The sequence below is a fragment of the Ranitomeya variabilis genome, chromosome 6 (assembly GCF_051348905.1).
Source record: "Ranitomeya variabilis isolate aRanVar5 chromosome 6, aRanVar5.hap1, whole genome shotgun sequence".
In the NCBI taxonomy this organism is placed as follows: Eukaryota; Metazoa; Chordata; class Amphibia; order Anura; family Dendrobatidae; genus Ranitomeya; species Ranitomeya variabilis.
The window spans coordinates 63,835,689-63,859,031 of record NC_135237.1 but is presented as its reverse complement, the minus strand read 5'-3'; the positions used below and the strand labels follow the sequence as shown (position 1 = coordinate 63,859,031).

General features: G+C 44.0%; 1 protein-coding gene across 1 annotated transcript in view; it reads right to left on the bottom strand.

The window, feature by feature from the left end:
- The window catches only part of NCAPG2 (non-SMC condensin II complex subunit G2), a 91,876-nt gene that overhangs the window by 20,365 nt on the left and 48,168 nt on the right, over nt 1-23,343 (bottom strand). Inside the window, exons 13-21 of the mRNA XM_077268567.1 lie at nt 14,576-14,728; nt 10,577-10,799; nt 10,361-10,500; nt 8,485-8,658; nt 7,817-7,887; nt 7,574-7,727; nt 4,767-4,940; nt 4,214-4,330; nt 3,973-4,110 (exon numbers count right to left, since the gene is read on the bottom strand). Coding sequence (XP_077124682.1) covers nt 3,973-4,110; nt 4,214-4,330; nt 4,767-4,940; nt 7,574-7,727; nt 7,817-7,887; nt 8,485-8,658; nt 10,361-10,500; nt 10,577-10,799; nt 14,576-14,728 — 1,344 coding nt within the window. The remainder of the gene's footprint in view (nt 1-3,972; nt 4,111-4,213; nt 4,331-4,766; nt 4,941-7,573; nt 7,728-7,816; nt 7,888-8,484; nt 8,659-10,360; nt 10,501-10,576; nt 10,800-14,575; nt 14,729-23,343) is intronic.

Below are 23,343 nucleotides of genomic sequence, written 5' to 3'. Positions count from 1 at the left end.
GCCTTTCTACAGAAGCATGCTTCAAATCCAAAGTACTTACCCAGCCACGTGGCAAGATCTCATTTCCCTGGCAAATTTTAAAGCAGGCGATGCATATTGGCCTGTTATGGACATCGCGTTCAATGATGCCTCACTTGCCAGTGACACTACATGGGACTCTGGTGTTGAGTTCTGCCAACAACTTAAGACATGGGCCTCGAATGAGTTGGCTGACCTATCACTTATTATCGCCAATGGATTCCAGATGCCTCCAAGCTGATGCAGCCATTGTATGACCTCAAGACGTCAGCGTTTCCACTATGTACCAAATCCGTGGAAGCTTTCTACGCCCTTAAACAGGCCATATAGTCTGCACCAGCTTTTGGAATCCCAAATTCTGATATCATCTGAGGACATCCAGTTCTCTTAATGGCTCCACACGACAATTGCTATTCTTGCAACCTAAACATCTGTTGGTGCAGCGTCATGTGAGACTCCAATGTTCCCTCTGGGTTCCGGATAATGTCACTCTTGTCTGCTGCAGCATCCTCAAACTGTCCATGCTGCTTCCTCTTTCCAGGGGGGGATGTGGATGATGATGCTGATGCTCTATGTGAAGATGCTTCTACACACTCAGAGGAGGATCATGACTGTCTTGAACAAATGCAGGAAGAAGTAGCCTCCCAGAAAAACGTGTCTGAAGACCCATTCCCACATGCTGACCTGACGTTCTTCACTGATGGTTCCAAGATTTGCAGATGAAACAGGAAGGTTCCATATGGGATATGCCGTGGTTACACATGACCAGGTCATCTCAGCCGGATCCCTACCACCGCACATGTCTGCACAAGAAGCGGAACTTAAGGCTTTGACACTAGCTTGTCAGGAAGTGACGGAGAAGGTGGTCAACATCTACACGGATTCAAGATATGCTTTCGGAGTGGCTCATGACTTCGGCAGTATCTGGGCAGCCAGGGGATACCTAACGTCCAGTGGAACTCCTGCAAAACATGCTGCTACCATACAAGAATTTGTGGTCACTCTAGATCTACCTTCAGAGGTTGCAGTGATCAAGATCAAAGCTCATGGGAGATTGGATTTTCCAGAAGCAAGGGGGAACTTCTTTGCTGACAAAACAGCAAAAACGTATGCTGCGGATCCATTTGGGAAAGAGAAAGCAGCGATGTACGTGTCACAAGACACTGAAGAAGAGACTAAGTGCTCTCTCATGAGGATTATCCATCTACATCAAGACATCAGATGATGAAAAGAAGTCATGGCAAGAAGGAGGAGCTAAAAAAGGATGAAGATGGAGTCTGGAGGGTGAACAAAAAGCTCTGTCTACCCCGTAATCTGTACCCCTTGGTGACAGAGTGGGCACACGATATCACCCACAGAGGCAAGAATCGGATGAATGACCTGATTTGGAAGACTTATATGGCACCTGGGATCTCTACTGTCTCCCAAAAATATTTCAAGTCCTGCCTTGTGTGTGCAACATGCAATCCAGCACCGCCTCAGAAAGTTACTCAGAAACATTTGGCTAAACCACTCTATCCCTTTCAGAGAATTCAGATAGATCACATTCAAATGACAAAAGTAGGGAGGTGCGAGTATGTACTGGTAGTGACTGTAATGTTCTCAGGATGGCCAGAAGCCTATCCAGTAACCAACATGACTGCTAGAGTGACTGTTAAGAGACTGATGACTGAAGTAGTCTGCAGATATGGGGTCCCAGAGGTAATTGAGAGTGACCAAGTACCCGCATTCATTGCAGCACTAAGGAACTATGGACATTAGTGGGAGCTGATTTGGGTTTACATACTCCCTATCACCCACACAGCAGTGGGAAAGTAGAAACAATGAATGGCACCTTCAAAAATAAACTACTGAAAGCCAGTCAGGAGGTCAGACTTGGACAGACATTTTGCCCGTTGCCTTATACTCAGTCAGAAACACTCCAAGGGGTCCCACTAAAAACTTACACCATACAAGATTCTTTTTGGGGGGCCTCCAAGGTTGGGTCAATATTTTTCACAACAGCTAGCCTTAGGAAGTGATACTCTTGTAAATTATTTAATTGTCCTTACTATAGAACTGTCAGTACAACATGTACAAGTTTTATCATCCATTCCAGATCCAGATTCCAGTGAAGGTACCCATACTTTCCATCCTGGTGACTACATGCTGGTAAAGAAGTGCATCAGAAAGACATCCCTGGAGTCGAGATTTGAGGGTCCCTACCAAGTGCTCCTGACTACTCCTACTTCGGTCAGGGTTGCTGAGCGCCTCCTGGATCCATCTCTCACATTGTAAACTTGATAGACAGGTAGGGACAGAGTAGGATCTGACCTGCTTGTCAAAGTCCAGCTAAAAAAGGGAGGTTTTTCCACAAGGGAAAACTTGTCTCAAACTGATTTTAAGTAACCATGGTGATGGGAGTTTGGAGACTAATAGATCCAGCAGGTAGGAAAGTCCCAAGGACATGGGTAACGCGCTCCGATATATCCATAGTTGGTCACACATTCTCTGGTGTCTATAGCATCCGTATTGTCATGAAGCCTCTGATGTCATAGTGACACTTAACACCGGTGGGTTAGGGAACCACGGTGGGATCAAGGAAAAAAAAAGGTTAATAAAGTATTTAGGGGGGACTGTTGAGGAGAGCCATAAGATCAAATACTTAATTAACCTCAAGACATAAGAGATTGAGAGAAGCAACCCATAACATGTACTGTTTAACCTTACATAAGATTTCTCAGATCAAAGTGAGTCACTAAAGATGGCTGCCATTTCCTGTATCAGCACACCATGTGCTGGTATCCAAGATGACGCCCACCTTGATGACCTCATGGACCAACCCACCTTGATGACCTCATGGATCCGCCCATGGACTTGCTCACTGCCCAACCCACTAACCAATGGAATACATCCGATCACTCCCATTTTAGAGCTAACCGAGCCCCCCTTACAGGGGTTATATAAACCTGTGTTCTGACTAAATAAAGCCCTTGGAGCTGAGCCATAGATTGATCAAGGAGACTTTACATCTGACTGTGTGTGTCTGGTGTATTTCTTTAGTGCGCACCTGATCAATATCCATTAGGCCAGGAGTAGGCAACTGGAGTGAACATTTTATTAATTGTTCAACCTAACATATTCCCTTTAAAGGGAATCTGTCACCCCATTTTTCGCCTATAAGCTGTGGCAACCGCCATCAGGGGCTTTTCTACAGCATTTTGTAATACTGTAGATAAGCCCTCGATGTATCCTACAAGATGAGAAAAAGAGGTCATAATATACTAACCTAGGTGCGGTCCCGGTACGGTGCAGCATTATATGTGGCATAATCTATGGAGCATCATATAGGGCCATCAACCTTTATGGAGCATCTTATGGGGCATATTATGCTATGGAGCATCTTATGGGGCAATCAACCTTTGTGCAGCATTATATGGGGCATATTTTAATATGGAGAATCTTATGGGGCCCATCATGAACTGTATGGAGCATTATATGGGGCTCCTGATTGAATATGGATATTCAAAAACACTTAAACTACTGATGTCTCAATTAATTTTACTTTTATTGATATCTATTTTTATTTTTGAAATTTACCAGTAGCTGCTGCATTTCCCACCCTAGGATTATACTCGAGTCAATACGTTTTCCCAGTTTATAGTGGCAAAATTAGGGGTCTGGGCTTATACTCGAGTATATACAGTAAGTAAAAACAATAGAAAATGTTCTCCTGTGTTATAATCCTTTGGATGGTATATTCTGGTGTTACTTTTTTCCACTATAAAAAAAAGAAAAGTGCAGTTGGGTAATTTATGCCATTATAGGTCTATAGGCTGGCACATGTTGGAGGTATACGTTGGTAAATCTTCCTGTTGTACACCCCCGACGGAAAGATCAAATTAGAAGACTCTTGCATGTGCTGCTTGGAAAAATACCCATTAGTAGCTTACAACTTAACATGAAAGAGCTCACCTTCAGTATTTCTAGACACAAATCAATCTGCTGATCTGAAAAGACTTCACCAGAGCCAAGGAGTGAAAGAAGATGCTTTTCAATCCAAAACCCCATGTCCTCCAATACTGACAGATACGCTCTTCCTTCTGAGTTAAACTATAAATCAAAAGCAGAGAGGACGCTCGTCAGCAAGAGCCCCTATACTGACGACATCGTGAGCCAGCGCCTTCCAGACTCCGAATCACTGTAGTATCATTACCTTGTATTGAAGGTGGATGCTGAGCCTGCAGTACAGGCTGAAGGTCCTCAGGGCAGTTTCTCGAGTGACCTTGTGTGATGTATCATCTGACTGCTTCATAAATGAGAATAGTACCTCCTAAAATAGATAAAGCCGGCATCAGCCAAAAGTCAATTTCATCAATAATATGCAATAATATTTCTTGATCATTCATAAGTCCATCACTAGTGTCCAATAATGAAAGTGTAATACAGTTGCAATAGTAATCATATACATAAGAGCAAACCAAAAACTCAACTCATCCTTAAAGGATGCTAGGAACAGACTTCTAGATGTAGTGGGAAAGTCAACATGTAAATCAAAGGGTTGTCCTTGTGTTTCAACCCCTGTCTCCCTGTTTGCCATGGTAGAGGTGTGGGGTGCAGTCCATGTGTGATCTCCTCCGATCAGATATCGGTGACTTATAATACTGATAGGTCATCAAGATTATAACCCCCGAGCACCCCTTTAAGAAGCAGCAAACGTAGCAGTCAGCCATTTCCACATACGCAAATTGAGAGACTTGATTACTTACTTTTACAAGGCCCAGAACTTTTAAAAGACTATTTAACTTTTTTGTTTGTACAGAGAGAAGGTATTCCCGATTCATAGTGTGGGTCAGAATGTACTCCATGTAGTCCAGAGCGAGCTCCGGCTTACTCTCCATCGTATCCTGAATGCGCACTTGTCGTCCAGAATTCTTTTGTCTCTATTGTAAAAAAAAAAAAAAAAAAAAAAAGAACGGAAAAAACCCCAAAACAAAACAAAAAACAACAACAACACAGTAACTAACTTTAATCCATTAAAGATTGCCCATTTTGGGCCGCTAGGACAAAGCAATTTTTTTTTTTATTCCAGGGGCCTTAAACCCCGATTCCTTTATCAAAGTAATTTCTCCAGATGTCGGGTATTAAATACTTTTACCGTTTAACACAATTCTTAGCCAGATCTGCCAGAGTGGGCGGAGCAAGGAGCAGAGACGCCAACCAGACAATTGTTCGTTCCCAGGTCCAGTGTGGAGTCTCCACTGCTGCTCCTGGTATCGGATATTGGCAACAGCACGGACGTGACGTCTGCAGCCAATCAGTGAGCACAGCCGTTCTGAGTGGTATGTTCGGTCCATACGGGTAGAGCCACTGAGCTCACTGATTCGCTGCAGCCCCTTGTCAATTACAGTGACTGCGATCAACGGCAGCAGTAGGGGAGACTCAATGCTGAGCCTGGGGAGAATGAGGACAGCACGTGTATACAAGAAACTGTACCCAGGGATCGGGATTTTCTAAAACCGAACAACCCATTTAACTTTATTCTGCAGTTTGACACCATAACGATAGTACCCCATTTACATAATGGTGTGCATTTTACCGACCAAATAATGATATATGATATATATATATATATATATATATATATATATATATATATATATATATATATATATATATATATATATATATACATACATACATACATACACACACACACACATACACTTTTCAAGTTTTCAGCAAGAAAAATCAGTTAACGATCTGATATGATTGGTTTTTTTTTTTGGCAAAGCTACGTTTTACATTTTTTCGGTTTCCGATGTTTACGGATTGGGTTAAACAATGCATGATCAATTTTATGATATATCGGACTTTTACCACACGGTGGGGTATCAGTACCACATTTATAGAATTTTTTTTCAATATCTGTATACAATTTTTTAAAAAATTCAATAAGAAAATTTACATTTGATTTGTTTGTTTTTTTTACTATATTTGTTAGTCCCCTTAGGGCAGAGGTGGGCAATTAATTTTCCCGAGGGGCCACATGAGAGACCGTGTCTGCTGAGGAGGGATAAACCAATAGGCTGAAATTAATTCTACATATAAGGTGGTTGTCAGGAAAGCTATAAATACCTGAAAATTGCACACAAAAAAAACGGTCAAAAATTGTTTTTGGGGTTTTTTTTTCAGAAGACAAGTCATGGTGAAGATTGAAAATATAGACAGACTGATTTTGCAAACATTATGCAGAGGGGTTTATGCTGCAAATAACCCCTCCCCAGCAAAGGATGCAATAAAAGTATTAAAAATGTTTTTTGCCCCCTAAAATAGTATCAATGAAAAAGCCATCTTGCACACACAAAAACAAAACTTTACCAAGCTGTATTGATGATAAAATGAATATGTTAGAGGTCTCAAATGAATGGCAACATAACATGATCTTTTTTTTACCTCTCAAATTTTTAATTCTTTTTTTACAACTTACCGTAATTCCCGGCATATAAGACGACTTTTTAACCCCTGAAAATCTTCTTAAAAGTCGGGGGTCGTCTTATACGCCGGGTATCGTCTTGTACGCCGGGTGTATATGGTGGGTGGGGGGGAGTGGTCCTGATGACGATGAGGAGGCGTCTCAAAGGAAAGTGCGTGGAGTATCCCCCATTACCTCATCGTAGCGCTGCAGCGTGGGGTCTCTGTGCTGGGAGCGGCGGCTGCTGCTCCTCTTTGTGCCGCGTGGGTGCTGTGCAGTGGGGCAGCGGCTCCTCTTCTGCAGTGTGGGGCCTCTGTGCTGTGGGGCGGCGGCGACGTATCTTCATGCAGTCAGTCGGGGCTCCTCCGGCATCTCCTTAAAGCCCGGAGGCTCCGTCGGCAGCTGCATTGCTGCGATGCGGTGGCCTCCGGGAAAATGGCCGCTGCTCAGATTCAGATCTCGTCTCCCGAGATCTCGGGACGAGATCTGAATCTGAGCATGCGCCGCCCCCAGCGGCCATTTTCCCGGAGGCCACCGCATCGCAGCAATGCAGCTGCCGGCGGGGCCTCCGGGCTTTAAGAAGATGCCGGAGGAGCCCCGACTGACTGCATGAAGATACGTCGCCGCCGCCCCACAGCACAGAGGCCCCACACTGCAGAAGAGGAGCCGCTGCCCCACTGCACAGCACCCACGCGGCACAAAGAGGAGCCGCCGCCGCTCCCAGCAGAGACCCCACGCTGCAGCGCTACGATGAGGTAATGGGGGATAGTCCACTCACACTTTCCTGTGAGACGCCCCCTCGTCGTCATCGGGACCACTCCCACCCAAAAGGCACATTAGTCACCGGCCCTATAAGACGACATACAGCGTATAAGAAGACCCCCGACTTTTAAGAAGATTTTATATTTTAACTGGAAAAGTTGAGGGGTCGTCTTATACGCCCAGTCGTCTTATACGCCGGAAAATACGGTAAATAAAAAGCTCCTAGAGCTAGAACAGAAAGGAGCATCACACAAGAAAGTGCCGCAATCTTGCATATTGCCTCTGTTAGACAAGTAGCACGATCTTTCTTCACTGAACTTTGGTTTTAGTCAGCATTACCTTTTTCTCTGGGAAGGTTTCGGACATCCAATCATTTATAAGCTCCAGTATGTGGCTCACTTGCCCCCAGCGACACAGGCAGTCTATGAGCGTGGCGTACTTGCTTTCTTCAGCGCCGGTGTGCAGGTTTCGGAGCTTAGAAAGAACAGAACAACTAGAGGATAATGGAGATATGAAATGCATGTGTAAGTAAAAGCTTTAACAGTAAACACAGATAATGCCAAGCATCTGAGTAATGCGTACCTGAATGTAGGAACGGCAGATGGAGGCATAAAAGAAGCCAAGATTATTAATGCTACAGTGCAGCGCTCATCCTGCAGGTAAAACAGAGAAGGCACATTATGTTACTCGAATAAATGGAGCATTTACACAGGAAGGACTCACATGTAGTGATATAAAAACCCTTCTATGGAGGAATATAGACAAATGATGGGGAGAATGTCAACTATTAAAACTACAAGGTTCAGGACGCAATTTGTGGCATCACAACTAGTGATCAGCGAGAGTGCTCGGATATGGGGTTATCAGAGCACGCACGTGTCCTAATCGAGTATTTTTTACGTGCTCGAAAAAAAATGCTTGCGTTGCCGCAGGTGTTGTCTCGCGTCTGTAGCCTGTTTATTAGGCAATCCATATATGTATTGCGGCTGTCGATCATCTGCGAGACATGCAGCAGTAGCGACTCAAGCATTTATTCCGAGCACGTCAAAAATACTCGATTAGGACACGTGCGTGCTCCTTGGATAACACCTTTTCCGAGCACTCTCGCTCATCACTAATGAACCATCACTTACCCCAACATCACAATAAGAAATTACTGCTAGTTGTAACATGAAAAGCAGGAGCCGCAGATGTTAAGACTCAGTTTTCGGATGAGTTCACCTCCTCTGGTTACAGAGACAGACACGTACCTTAAACGCTCTGAAGTAATCAGGCAACACGGTGGCAAATTTGCTTATTGTATACTTTTTGGCCTCTTCATTCTGATCGAGAGCTTTTTTGATACTTTGCCACAAGATTACCACAATTTCAATTAAACTGGCCATGGATGCAGCATCTTCGACAGACAGCACATTTTCCAATACCTGAAAAATAATCAAAATGTCAATATTCTGCAGCAAAGCCCAAAGTGCTTTCAAAGACTAAACATTTAGGGGACAAGCACAAGTGGCGGTAAAGGCGAGACATATAAGGTACAAAAGATTTTTAAAGAGAATCTAGCACCAGGTTTTTACTACCCAATTTGCGAGCAGTATGATGTAGGGGCAGGGACCCTAATTCCAGTGATGTGTCACTTACTGGGCTGCTTTTTGTAGTTTTGATTTAAAACTTTCATCTGCCGCATGTTTAACAGTTCCCTGAATGCTGAGCTCTGCATAACCCTGCACACACCACTGAATGGTAGCTTTCTGTGTACACTGTTAATGGGCAGAAAGCTGACTAATCAGTGGTGGGGTTGGACTACCTGGCAGCATGCCAAGTAGTCCTCTAGTAATAATATCCTGCTGATAAGACAGTGACTTTGTTTAAACTACATTAAGCAGCCCATTAAGTGACATTGCTGGAATCAGAGTTTCTGCCCATACATCAAGCTGCTCTCAGATTAGGTAGCAAAAACCTGGTTACACATTCCCTTTAATAGATTTACAGTGATTAGTTATTTCAAACCAATGACTGCAATCACACTTTCTTTATCGCTTCATTGGGGGACACAGGTAACCATGGGTGTATGCTGCTGTCGCCAGGAGGCTGACACTATGCAAAAAGCTGCAGCTACATTACAGCCTGTGTGAACAAACCCTTAAAAGACTGTCAGCACAGGAGCTCGGTGCATCATGGCATGGGAAAACATTTAAGTGCACCTTCACATCTGTTTGTTTTCTCTCCATCTCCACCACTTCTTTGATTTACAGCCCTGGCTTTATAGAGAAGGGCGTAAATAGAAGAAAAGCAGGCAGGTGGGAAGGTGAACTTTATGGGAGCATTCCCATCTCCAATATCCTATCCCAATATGTAGTTGGTGTAATTATAATAATATTAACAAATACCTCCAATTAGGAACGTAGCATAGTTTTTATGATTACCTATGTCCCTTTCCTCATGTGCAGGCATTGCAGGACCTTCTGTAACCTTGGTTACGACCACTGATATAATGACAGTTAGTTGGCTAGTTGCTACTGGACGTACCAAGGATACCCAAGATCTTGCAATGCCTGCACATCAAGAAAAACGCAGCGAATCAGGAAAACTATACATTTCTAATTGGAGGTATTTGCTAATATTATACCTACTACATATTGGGAAGGCTCTTGGAGATGGGAGTACCCCTTTAAATGTCTGGCCCCACCATGATATACACATTACCACTGCATTTTTTTTGTATATAGGACTGCTGAAGACAGAATACGGCACTCAGCTTTTTAGGCAAACAGACAATGTAAGGAGCATTGATGGACAAATCTGGCCACTGCTCCATTCACACAGAGCATTTCAGGGCCCTGTAGTTGGGATCAGCGGGGGTCCCAGCAGTCAGACCCCCCACAGATCAGCAAGTTATCACCTTATAACATGGCTATTGACTGCTTCTAAACATGGGAACCCCGCTAAAGAGCATCTATCATGTTCATAAAGTGAGTTTTATGAATTAACATTATTCTAATCAGTCCAAATTACATGAAAACCTGCAACAGAAAAGAAGCCCCTCACGTTACAAATATTGCAGCATGAGGGACGGTATACGATTATAGAAAGCAAACACTTCTGTATACTGCAGAAGTTCCCACTTACACTCTTGTTCGTTCTCTTTCCAGGCTCACTTTCGTTGCCATCATAATTCTCCTCCTCCTCATCGTTCATCTCATCTGCATTACAAATGGTTTTCTGCAAGCAGGAATTCAAGCATCGTCTTATAATGAGCATTAGTTTCACTGAAGAAGTAAAAATAATGCTGTCAGATAATCAACAGTGATGCGGACTGATAATACAGAAAAGTGGCGCGTTTACCTATATTGGTGGGGGCAGTGTGCTCATAGGTGTACTGATAAAACGTCCGCGCAGCTGTGGGGTTCATTTGGATAAGTGCTACACATCGTTCACACCAAATTTCCTCTGGTTCATTGACAGGAAAGAAGGAATGAAACATAAGATTGACAAGGCGGCGACAAACAGGTCGTGAATCCACTTCAAGGCGGGCCAAGAGGTGTTCCATGGGGCACAATTTCCAAAACTGAAACCATAAAACATTAAAGTGGCTTTAGGATTATAATAAAATATTCACAGTATAGCATATACACAAGCTACTGTATAACAGGTATAGAAAAAAATGTGGCTAAGTAAGAATGCTTTCAAAAGGAGACGTTTTAAAACTATCGATTAACAAAAGGCAAAGTTAATGAACAAAAGATAAATGTAAAACTAGTCAATATTATTCTAGGCAAAATTGTACAGAAGTCGGGGACCTGTAATATGTTCTGGTGTATGAGTAACCAATTATACCAAACAGGCAATAATGATTATAATTTCATAGATAGGTGGAAACACAGCTATTAACTGAAACAACTGTGCGAGAGGGTTAACATTAGGTGAGGAACAGCAAAACTCTGCTTCAAGGGTGAGGTTGTGGAAGACAGTTTGAGGTCACAGGTCTGACAACATGGCAAAACTAAGCACAGTAACAAGACATAGGGAACAATCTGCAGAGAAGAATTGGTTCTCTCTCTGTAAGGTAGACATGGCCCTAGTATTACATATTCCGACCATGACCATTCAGGGTGTAAGCAAAGGAAATTGCAGCAGATCTAACCCATCTGGCTAGAGACCCTTTTGTTGTCACTTGACCACTGTTGAGATCCTGCGTGGGGTAGAATGCTCCTGGGCTCTTAAACCTCCAGGCGTCTGTTCTTCTATTCCACAGAGCCTTTACTTAATTTTTAGTCCACAATTTTGTGAATATCTTACCTCTGCATCTAGGGATGCAAGATATAAGTCACTCCATATGAGTGCAGAGCTAGGATAGCACTCCATATAATCAAACAAAATAGAAAAAGGAATCCGCCACTTACAAGTGTGCAAATGGAAGATGATGCTTTACTAAAAGTGCAATCCGTGATCAGCGCCGATCATTTGGGGCTGCTTTCAGCTACTAAGGCCCCTTTCACACATCAGTTTTTCGCCGTCAGTCACAATCCGTTGGCTCAATGGATCCATCGTAGATTGTGAAAAACTGATGCAACGGATTCGTTTTTTATACGAATCTGACTAAACAGATCTGGCTAATTGGATCCTAAATAAATCGGAACATGTTCCGCTAAAAAAAACAGATTCAGTGGCCGGATTTGACAGGTCCGGCGCCCATAGGCTTTCGTTCGAGCAAACGACGGACGGCGACAGATCCGTCGCTGTCAGATATTTCGACGTACACAAACAACGTTACTTTGTCCATCGTCTCCAGACACCGGAAAAACAATTTTCGACGGATCCGGCGAACGACGGATGAAACGTGAGGCCAACAGTCGCTAATACATGTCTACGAGAAAAAAATCAGATCTGGTGGCATCAGTCGCCGGCTTCGTTTTTTTATTTTTTCAAAATTCGACAGATTGTGACTGATGTGTGAAAGGGGCCTAACCGAGCACTGTATTCCGCTCTCTTATTATTGCAATCTACCTGAAAAATAGGTGTGAGTTTTAAGAGCGAAACATTACTTATTTTTAGATTGGATTTCTAATAAAGCAACATCTTCCTTTTGCACATTTGGGAATGTCCGAATCCTTGGCAGTTGCTAGGGAAGTATCCTGAAGGATTGCTATTCTTCCTTTACAGTACTAGTATTGGTTTTCTCACCTCAGGGAAAGTTTTAGGACGTTCAATGGTTCTTGTATTCCCAAACGAAGCAACCGAGAAATGAAGATTTTTGGTAGTCACTGTAAAATCTCTGTCGTAGTCACCAATTGATCAGAATAGAAATTAGAATAGTGAGACCTCATAGCTTCCTGTTGATGTACTAGGACGTTTTCTATGCCTAAACACCTTGAACTCTTAACTTCAGCCTTAAGTATAGATTGTAGACCTTGTGTCAATGATGGGGATTCTTCCGTTAGTCTTCTACCAATACACTGCTGACATAACCTTTTCTCATATGCGGGTAAAAGTTTACTCTTTACTCTTGCAAAGGGAATGTCCCTTATTCTTTGTCTAAATAGGCCTGTCCTAAAATACAGGCAACTATGATATACCAATAGTCTTGGGCAAAAATAATAAAAAAAAGTAACTTACCCAGTCTCTGAGCAGTTAACTACCATGAAGGTTTTGATAAAATGAACAGCTACAGAGTGAGCTTTTAAATCTGGCACCTTTAGCACTAATCCAGCAATTTATCTGGAAACGCACTTCCCAACCAGTCAGGAACACCTACCATCCTACCAGGCCACACTTTCTTGAAGTGACCTCTGAACTTTTGATGTTGGGTAAGAAAGTGTCCTACCACTCATGTGCACCAAGGCAGCCTCGGCACTGCACCCTCAGATACCGGAAGCGATGTGCAGATGTCACTGCATCTCCATTTGAACGAGCGCCTGACTCCTCACACGCAGACTCTAAAAATGCCCCTAGATGTCCCACGATGGCCCAGCATCAGTATGTGTTGGACACAAAAGGACCCAGACATCACAATAGATCAGACTAATGGGGACAAGTCCGGCTTTCCGCCAGACCCTGCAACTTCCAGCAGCAGCTACCCCCAGGTAACAAGAACCACCTCTGGCAATCCAGGGACAATAGCTCTCCCTCCAAGGGCAGGAAACCACTGAAGCATAGACAGAGGCTTAGCCTTTGAAATCTGCAGCTTTCCTGTGGATCCTTTCGTTCTTTGCTGCTGTTGTGGGGATGGGATAACACAGGCAGATACTTATCCAACATGCAATACCATCAAGAAGGCATCTGTTTGGCCCCAAATCTATTCTGCAGCAAGAATGTGACCCATACCTACAGCTAATGTCACTAATAACCATCTACAGCATAGGGAAGAACAAGGAGTCCTGGAAGTGAAGATATGGCCCCACAGAGCCTGACCACCACATCATCCAGTCTGTCTGGGATTATATGAGGAGACAGAAGGATTTGCACAAGCGACATCCACATTTTTATTTATTTTTATCAATTAACAAAATGCATACTAGTAACACTTATTTTTTAAAGCACTCTTACTTTGCAGCATTTTTCCCCACATAAAATATATATATATATATATATATATATATATATATATATACATACACACACACACACACACAGTATCAGACGACACATTATAAGATAAATATGTGTGTGCTTGCGGTCCCGCGGATGTGATGCGGTGCTGTGACATCGGCGCCCAATTAGCGCTGATATCACTGTCTCCACCTTCGGACAAACTGCACATGAAGAGGAAGCCAGAGATCAGCTGCAGCGCGGACCTCCTCCTCATGTTCAGTTTGTCCGAAGGCGGAGACAGTCACGTCAGTGCTGATTGGGCAATGGGCATCACGTGAGAATCCACCGCATCACAACCCCAATACCGCGAGTGCTGAGACAGCGGGAAAGGTGCCCGCACGGGAGGAAAGTATAGGCTTTATTATTTTATCAGGGCCGAACATTTAGTTCAAGAAGGGGTTGTCCTAGTAGTGGACAATCCCTTTAAAGTATCTATCATATTCCAGTTTTAGGTCCAAAATCACAATTTCTGTGCTTATTAACTTTTTCCAACATAATTATAGCAGTCTGCGTTCTGATACTAAGCAATATATCCCCTACTTAGACATCGGCATAAAAGATACCATGCTCGTATTGTGTAATGGCCACTTTAGGGAGTAGCTAAAGTACGCAGCAAGCTCCTATTACTATACCTGTTTTGTATTTAGAGGCCTAGACACTCATTTTATGTTTCTGTCCCTAAACCTTGGCTTTATATGTTAGCAGCCGAAAGTACATTAAGGAACCACATGTAATTAATTAATAATGCAATACCTTAGCAGCTCGGAGGGCTTTTATCTTTATCAGCATTTCAACAAAAGCCACACGGACCTTCTCCGAATGATCGTGGAGACTGTTTTTCAGTACTGGCAGCATCTGTTCCAATAACGGATGACTCAACTTGTTCTCCAAAAGATAGAGCATACACTGCGTGTGAGAAGAAAAAAAATCTAATCATGTATATACGGGACTTTGAAAACCTGTTACAAAGATTACAGTATGTTACTTAAAGAGAATGTGCCATGTCTAGGATGGCAGATACAGGGCTAATCTACTATATAATTGTCTAAGGGTCACTTCCGTCTGTCTGTCTCTGATATTCATTGGTTGCGGCCTCTGTCTGTCATGGAAATCCAAGTCGCTGATTGGTCGTGGCAAAACGCCCACGACCATTGCCACAGCCAATCAGCGACGGCCATAGTCTGGCAGCGAAATGGCCGCTGCTTTACTGCCCTGCAGTCAGCGCTGAGCGCTCACACAGGGTTAATGCCAGCGTTAACGGACCGCGGTGTAACGGACCGTTAACGCAGCTATTAACCCTGTGTGACCAACTTTTTACTATTGATGCTGCTTATGCAGCATCAATAGTAAAAAGAGCTAATGTTACAAATAATAATAATAATAATAATAATAAAAAAAAGGTTATTCTCACCTTCCGACGTCGCGCGCTGTCCTCGGCAGTGCAAGCGGCAGGTTCCGGTGCCAAGGATGCTATGCGAGAAGGACCTGCCATGACATCACGGTCATGTAACCGCGACGATGTAGCGGCGATAAAAAAAAACCCCAAAAAACATAATTCTGGCGTTTTTAATTTTTTCATGTTACGCTGTTTAGACAGGCCAATTCTGAACGTGGTGATACCAAATGTGTATATTTGATTTTCTTTTTAATTTGAATGAGGCGAAGGGGGGTTTGGAATGATTTGAATATCTCTCTCTCTCTCTATATATATATATTTTATATTTTTAAATACATTTTTTACATGCCTCAATAGTCTCCATGGGAGCCTAGAGGCTGCAGTACATTGATCGCCTCTGCTACACACATGCGATGATCATATCGCCTGTTTGTAGCAGGAATGCTCACTTGCTATGAGCGCCGACCACGGGGCAGCGCTCATAGCAATCTGGCAATGACAACCACAAATGTCTGAGACGTGCTGTAAGAGAGTGTTAAATGCCGCTGTCAAGGATTGAAAGTGGCATTTAACTAGTTAATAACTGTGGGTGGATAGTGATTCCACCCTTGGTTGTTGCGGGCACATGTCAGCTGTATAGCTCAGCTGTCAAGTGCCCGGAAAGGTGCGGGCTCAGCGCCGGAGCCTGCACCAAAAAGGGGGAATCCGACATGTGCGTATTATTACGTCACATGTCAGAAAGGGGTTAAAACGTTAGAAAAAAAGAAGAAAACACAAAACATTTAGATGGATACCTTTGAATTCCAATAATAGGGAATAAGAGGGAAAATATGTCATATGGGGTTCAATTTGTACACAATTCGATTTTGTTACAAATACATATACTGTATATGCACGAACATTTTATATATATATATATATATATATATATATATATATATATATATATATATATATATATATATATATATATATATATACACATACATATATACATATATACATATATACACACACACACTAGCTGTACTACCCGGCTTCGCCCGGGTTGATGACTGCTGTTAGCAAAATAGAATGTGTTAACAAAAATTTATTCTGCACAAAAAAAAAAACACAAAACAAATAGATAGAAATTTAATTATTAAAAGGCAAAAACTAAGCTAATAGAAGAATTTCACAACATATATTAGCTTTGTTAGGGTATGTGCACACCATGCAGATTTAGTGCAGTTCTGCAGCGTTTTTTTCTGCAGCAGAAACGCTGCAGAACTGCACTGTGATTTACAGAACAATGTAAATCAATGTGAAAAAAAAAAAGCTGTGCACATGGTGCAGAAAAATCCGTGCAGAAACGCTGCAGATTTCAAAGAAGTGCATGTCACTTCTTTTGTGCAGAACTGCAGCGTTTCTGCACCCATTGACTCCCATTCTGTGGGTCAAATCCGCATAAAAACTGCAGATGTATATACCATCTGCAGATTTTATGCGGATTTGGGTGTCAAAACCGCAGCAGACGGAAGTGACGTCAGAGGAGGAAGTGAGTGGGCGGAGTGTAGCGAAAATGGAGTCGTACAGTCGGATGGGGATCGATGTGAGGCGTATGGTAGAAATGGTATGTATAGTGTCTCTGTGTGTGTGTCTGTCTGTCAGTCAGTCTGTCAGTAGTGACTCATTGTAGTCATTCGTCGGGTGGGACTACTGCTCCCATCGAAATGTGATGATGGGAGAGTTGTCCCATCGTCAGGCGACTGACTACAATGGGTTAAAAACACAAACACACATATAACATGTAGTACATACTCACCACATACGTCCCCGAAGGCCACCTTCCTCGATCATTCTTCTCCCCAAAAAAAAAACAACTTTTCCGTCGTAATCCATTAATAGGTTGTCCCACGACGTCCTCCGGTGATACACTGCAGGAGTTAATCGCTCCTGCAGTGTATCGGAGCTGCCCGTTCTTTTCCTGGAGCTAAATGAACTCCGGGAGCTCACTTTACGGCAATTGAACTGCTGTAAAATTTTTCAGCAGTGTCGTAAAGCGAGAGTCCCGGAGTTCATTGAACGCCGGTAAACTCGCGCGCATGCGCAGGCACACTGCAGGAGCTTTTGCTCCTGTCAGTGTGTTTTGGCAGCCATGGAGAGCAGTCACATCTCCTGGTGTGGCTGTTCTCCATGGCAGATCGTCGTGGGACACTCGATATTAATGGACTACGTCGGAAAAGACTACAGATCATCAAGGGATTTGTAAGTATGGTAAAATTTAGAATATTAAAATACTTTTTCCTGTCTCTTTTTTTTTTGTGTTCAGTAATTTGGGGTTAATAATGGATAGGCGTCTTACAGACACCTCTCCATTATTAACTGGGGTTAACGTCACCTTACAATGTCAAGGTGACGTTAACCCCTTCATTACCCCATATCCCACCGCTACACGGGAGTGGGAAGAGAGAGGCTAAGCGCCAGATTTGGCGCATCTTAGAGATGCGCCATTTCTGGGGCGGCTGCGGGCTGGTAGTTGTAGCCGGGGGGGGGGGGGGCAATATCCATGGCCCCTCTCTAGGCTATGAATATCATCCCGCAGCTGTCTGCGTAGCCTTTCTGGCTATAAAATATAGGGGGACCCTATGTCATTTTTTTTCTGGGGTCCTCCTATTTTAATAGCCAGTAAGGCCACGCAGACAGCTGTGGGATGATATTCATAGCCTGGGAAGATTAACCCCTTCCCTGGCTACAAATTAGCAGCCTGCAGTCGCTGGCTTTCCCTTTCTGGACATGAAAATTGGGCGGGAGCCCACGCCAATTTTTTTTTAGGGGTTAATAATGGATAGGCGTCTTATAGACGCCTCTCCATTATTAACTGGGGTTAACCTTACAATGTCACGGTGACGTTAACCCCTTATTACCCCATATCCCACCGCTACACGGGAGTGGGAAGAGAGAGGCTAAGCGCCAGATTTGGCGCATCTTAGAGATGCGCCATTTCTGGGGCGGCTGCGGGCTGGTAGTTGTAGCTGGGGGGGGCAATATCCATGGCCCCTCTCTAGGCTATGAATATCAACCCTAATCCTAAACGTGACTGAAATACGTGGCACTTAAATGCGTGGCACCGAAATATCGTGGCACTTAAATATCGTGGCACTTAAATATCGTGGCACTTAAATACGTGGCACTTAAATACGTGGCACATAAATACGTGGCACTTATATACGTGGCACCAAAATATCGTGGCACTTAAATACGTGGCACTTAAATACGTGGCACTTAAATACGTGGCACTTAAATACGTGGCACCAAAATATCGTGGCACTTAAATACGTGGCACTTAAATACGTGGCACTTAAATACGTGGCACTTAAATACGTGGCACTTAAATACGTGGCACCAAAATATCGTGGCACTTAAATACGTGGCACTTAAATACGTGGCACCAAAATATCGTGGCACTTAAATACGTGGCACTTAAATACGTGGCACTTAAATACGTGGCACTTAAATACGTGGCACTTAAATACGTGGCACTTAAATACGTGGCACTTAAATACGTGGCACTTAAATACGTGGCACTTAAATATCGTGGCACTGAAATATCTGAATATACTGAAATATTGTGGCACTGAAATATCGTGGCACTTAAATATCGTGGCACTGAAATACGTGGCACTGAAATATCGTGGCACTGAAATATTGTGGCACTGAAATATCGTGGCACTTAAATATCGTGGCACTTAAATATCGTGGCACTATGACTCAGAAAATATTCATTAAATGTGACTGAAATACGTGGCACTATGTCAGAAAATGTTCATTAAACGGTTAGGGGTGAGGTTAGGGGTAGGGTTAGGGTTTGGATCCCTTTATCACCTTGATGGTGGTGGGTGGCTTTTCAGTTTGTTTTCTGTTTTTTTTTTTTCTATAAAAACGCATGCGTTTTTAACGCAAACAAACGCATGTGCTTAAAAACGCATGCGTTTACATAGACAGCAATGCATTTTTTTGCCGCAAATAAACACATGCGTTTTTTTGCAGGAAAAAAACGCCGCTAGAAATTACTACAGGTTGCATTTCTGCAAATGAACGCATGCGTTGCCGAAAATGCGTCAAAACGCATGCGAAAAAACGCCAAAAAAGACGCAAGCGTCACAAAACGCAACGCAACACATGTCCATGTGCCCCCATGTTAAATATAGGGGCGCATGACGCATGCGTCACCACTGCAGCGCCCGACGCTGCGCCGCACAACGCTAATGTGAACCTAGCCTTACCTGCAATCTTTGCTGGTTCAGATACTCCAGTAAAACCCCAATCATCTGGAGGCGTTGTGGCCTGCGTATCCGCACAGAAGTAACATGCTGTTCAGTATGCGGTGGGCTACTTTCTTCCCTGTGTTCTTCATTACCAGCACTCATGGTAAGGCCTGTCAGAAAGTGGTTATGGCTTTCCAAAATGGAGATTGAGAAGAGGTTGGACTAGGAAATGACATCACGTAATTTTTTATTTTTTTTAATCTCTTTATTTAGCTTTATTTTAAGCTGACAAATCAGCATAAAAAACGCACAAAAAACGCACTAAAAACGCACAAAAAACGCACTAAAAAAACTGCACTGCAAAAAACGCACAAAAAACGCACTAAAAACGCATAAAAAACGCAGGTTTTCTGCCAGAAGATGCAGATTTTGTGCAGATTTTGTGCAGAAAATTCTGCACCAAATCTGCATCGTGTGCACATAGCCTTATACTGAGAATGTCTTTGTTGCCTATATTAACCAATCAGAGCTCAGATTAATTAACTGTAGCAAAATAGAAGCTGTGATTGGTTGCTATTGGCAGCCTGATAAATCCCCAGCCAACAGGAAGCCCTCCCCCCTGGCAGTATACACTCACTGGCCACTTTATTAGGTACACCTGTCCAACTTCTTGTTAACACTTAATTTCTAATCAGCCAATCACATGGCGGCAACTCAGTGCATTTAGGCATGTAGACATGGTCAAGACAATCTCCTGCAGTTCAAACCGAGCATCAGTATGGGGAAGAAAGGTGATTTGAGTGCCTTTGAACGTGGCATGGTTGTTGGTGCCAGAAGGGCTGGTCTGAGTATTTCAGAAACTGCTGATCTACTGGGATTTTCACGCACAACCATCTCTAGGGTTTACAGAGAATGGTCCGAAAAAGAAAAAAAATCCAGTGAGCGGCAGTTCTGTGGGCGGAAATGCCTTGTTGATGCCAGAGGTCAGAGGAGAATGGGCAGACTGGTTTGAGCTGATAGAAAGGCAACAGTGACTCAAATCGCCACCCGTTACAACCAAGGTAGGCCTAAGAGCATCTCTGAACGCACAGTGCGTCGAACTTTGAGGCAGATGGGCTACAGCAGCAGAAGACCACACCGGGTACCACTCCTTTTAGCTAAGAACAGGAAACTGAGGCTACAATTTGTACAAGCTCATCGAAATTGGACAGTAGAAGATTGGAAAAACGTTGCTTGGTCTGATGAGTCTCGATTTCTGCTGCGACATTCGGATGGTAGGGTCAGAATTTGGCGTAAACAACATGAAAGCATGGATCCATCCTGCCTTGTATGGAGCATCTTTGGGATGTGCAGCCGACAAATCTGCGGCAACTGTGTGATGCCATCATGTCAATATGGACCAAAATCTCTGAGGAATGCTTCCAGCACCTTGTTGAATCTAGGCCACGAAGAATTGAGGCAGTTCTGAAGGCAAAAGGGGGTCCAACCCGTTACTAGCATGGTGTACCTAATAAAGTGGCCGGTGAGTGTATATTAGCTCACACATACACATAATACACAGGTCATGTGACTGACAGCTGCCGGATTCCTATATGGTACATTTGTTGCTCTTGTAGTTTGTCTGCTTCTTAAATCAGATTTTTATTTTTGAAGGATAATACCAGACTTGTGTGTGTTTTAGGGCGAGTTTCATGTGTCAAGTTGTGTGTGTTGAGTTGCGTGTGGCGACTTTTGTGAGATGAGTTTTGTGTGGCGACATGCTTGTAGCAACATTTTGTGTGTCGAGTTGCATGTGACAGGTTAGTGTAGCAAGTTGTGTGCAGCAAGATTTGTGCATGGCGAGTTTTGCGCGTGGCGAGTTTTATGTGTGGTGCGTTTTGAGTATGTGCAAGTTTTGTGTGAGGCAACTTTAGCATGTGTTGCAACTTTTGTGCATGTGGCAATTTTTCTGTGTGTGCAAGTTTTGCATGTGGCAAGTTTTCCATGAGGTGAGTTTTGCATATGGCGAGTTTTGCATGTAGCGAGTTTTGCGCGTGGCGAGTTTTGAGTGGTGACTTTTGTGTTTCGACTTTTACGTGGCGAGGTTGGTGTGTGGTGAAATGTGTGCTGAGGGTCGTATATGTGTTCAAGCACGTGGTAGTGTGTGGCGCAGTTTGTGTGTGTGGTCATATCCCCGTGGTGGTGTGGTGATTATCCCATGTCGGGGCCCCACCTTAGCAACTGTACAGTATATACTCTTTGGCGCCATCGCTCTCATTCTTTAAGTCCCCCTTGTTCACATCTGGCAGCTGTCAATTTTCCTCCAACACTTTTCCCTTCACTTTTTCCCCATTATGTAGATAGGGGCAAAATTGTTTGGTGAATTGGAACGCGCGGGGTTAAAATTTCACCTCACAACATAGCCTATGACGCTCTCGGGGTCCAGACGTGTGACTGTGCAAAATTTTGTGGCTGTAGCTGCGACGGTTCAGATGCCAATCCCGGACATACACACATTCAGCTTTATATATTAGCTATACATACATACACACACATACGTTGCAAATAACAGTGATAAACTTTTCATCTTTAACCCCTTCCCGACCTGTGACACAGCGTATGCGTCATGAAAGTCGGTGCCTTCCCGACCTGTGACGCATATGCTGTGTCACAGAATGATCGCGTCCCTGCAGATCGGGTGAAGGGGTTAACTCCTATTTTACCCGATCTGCAGGGAGAGGGGGAGTGGTACTTCAGCCCAGGGGGGGTGGCTTCACCCCCCCGTGGCTACGATCGCTCTGATTGGCTGTTGAAAGTGAAACTGCCAATCAGAGCGATTTGTAATATTTCACCTATGAAAATGGTGAAATATTACAATCCAGCCATGGCCGATGCTGCAATAGCATCTGCCATGGCTGGAGACCCCGATCTGCCCCCACCCCAGCCCACCGATCGCCCCCCCAGTCGTCCTTTTTGCCCCGATCTCCGTTCCGCTCCCCTCCTCCCTCCTGTCGGCTCCCCCGGTCCTCCTGTCCGCTCCCCAGGTCCTCCGATCCCCCCCCCGTGTTCCGGTCCCACCCCCCCATACTTACCTAGCTCCGATGTCCCTCCCGGTGTCCGGCCGTCTGCTTCATGGGCGCCGCCATCTTGGAAAATGGCGGGCGCATGCGCAGTACGCCCGCCGAATCTGCAAGCCGGCAGATTCGTTCCTGCACATTTTGGTCGCTGTGATAAGTTCTATCACAGCGATCAAAATAAAAAAAATAGTGAATAAATCACCCTCTTTATCACCCCCATAGGTAGGGATAATAATAAAATACAGAAAATATTATTTTTGTTTTTCCATTAGGGTTAGGGTTAGGGGTAGGGTTAGGGGTAGGGTTAGGGGTAGGGTTGCACTTAGGGTTGCACTTAGGGCTAGGGTTGCACTTAGGGTTGCACTTAGGGCTAGGGTTGCACTTAGGGTTGCACTTAGGGTTGCACTTAGGGCTAGGGTTGCACTTAGGGCTAGGGTTGCACTTAGGGTTGCACTTAGGGTTGCACTTAGGGCTAGGGTTGCACTTAGGGTTGCACTTAGGGCTAGGGTTGCACTTAGGGCTAGGGTTGCACTTAGGGTTGCACTTAGGGCTAGGGTTGCACTTAGGGTTGCACTTAGGGTTGCACTTAGGGCTAGGGTTGCACTTAGGGTTGCACTTAGGGCTAGGGTTGCACTTAGGGTTGCACTTAGGGCTAGGGTTGCACTTAGGGTTGCACTTAGGGCTAGGGTTGCACTTAGGGTTACACTTAGGGTTGCACTTAGGGTTGCACTTAGGGCTAGGGTTGCACTTAGGGTTGCACTTAGGGCTAGGGTTGCACTTAGGGTTGCACTTAGGGTTGCACTTAGGGTTGCACTTAGGGCT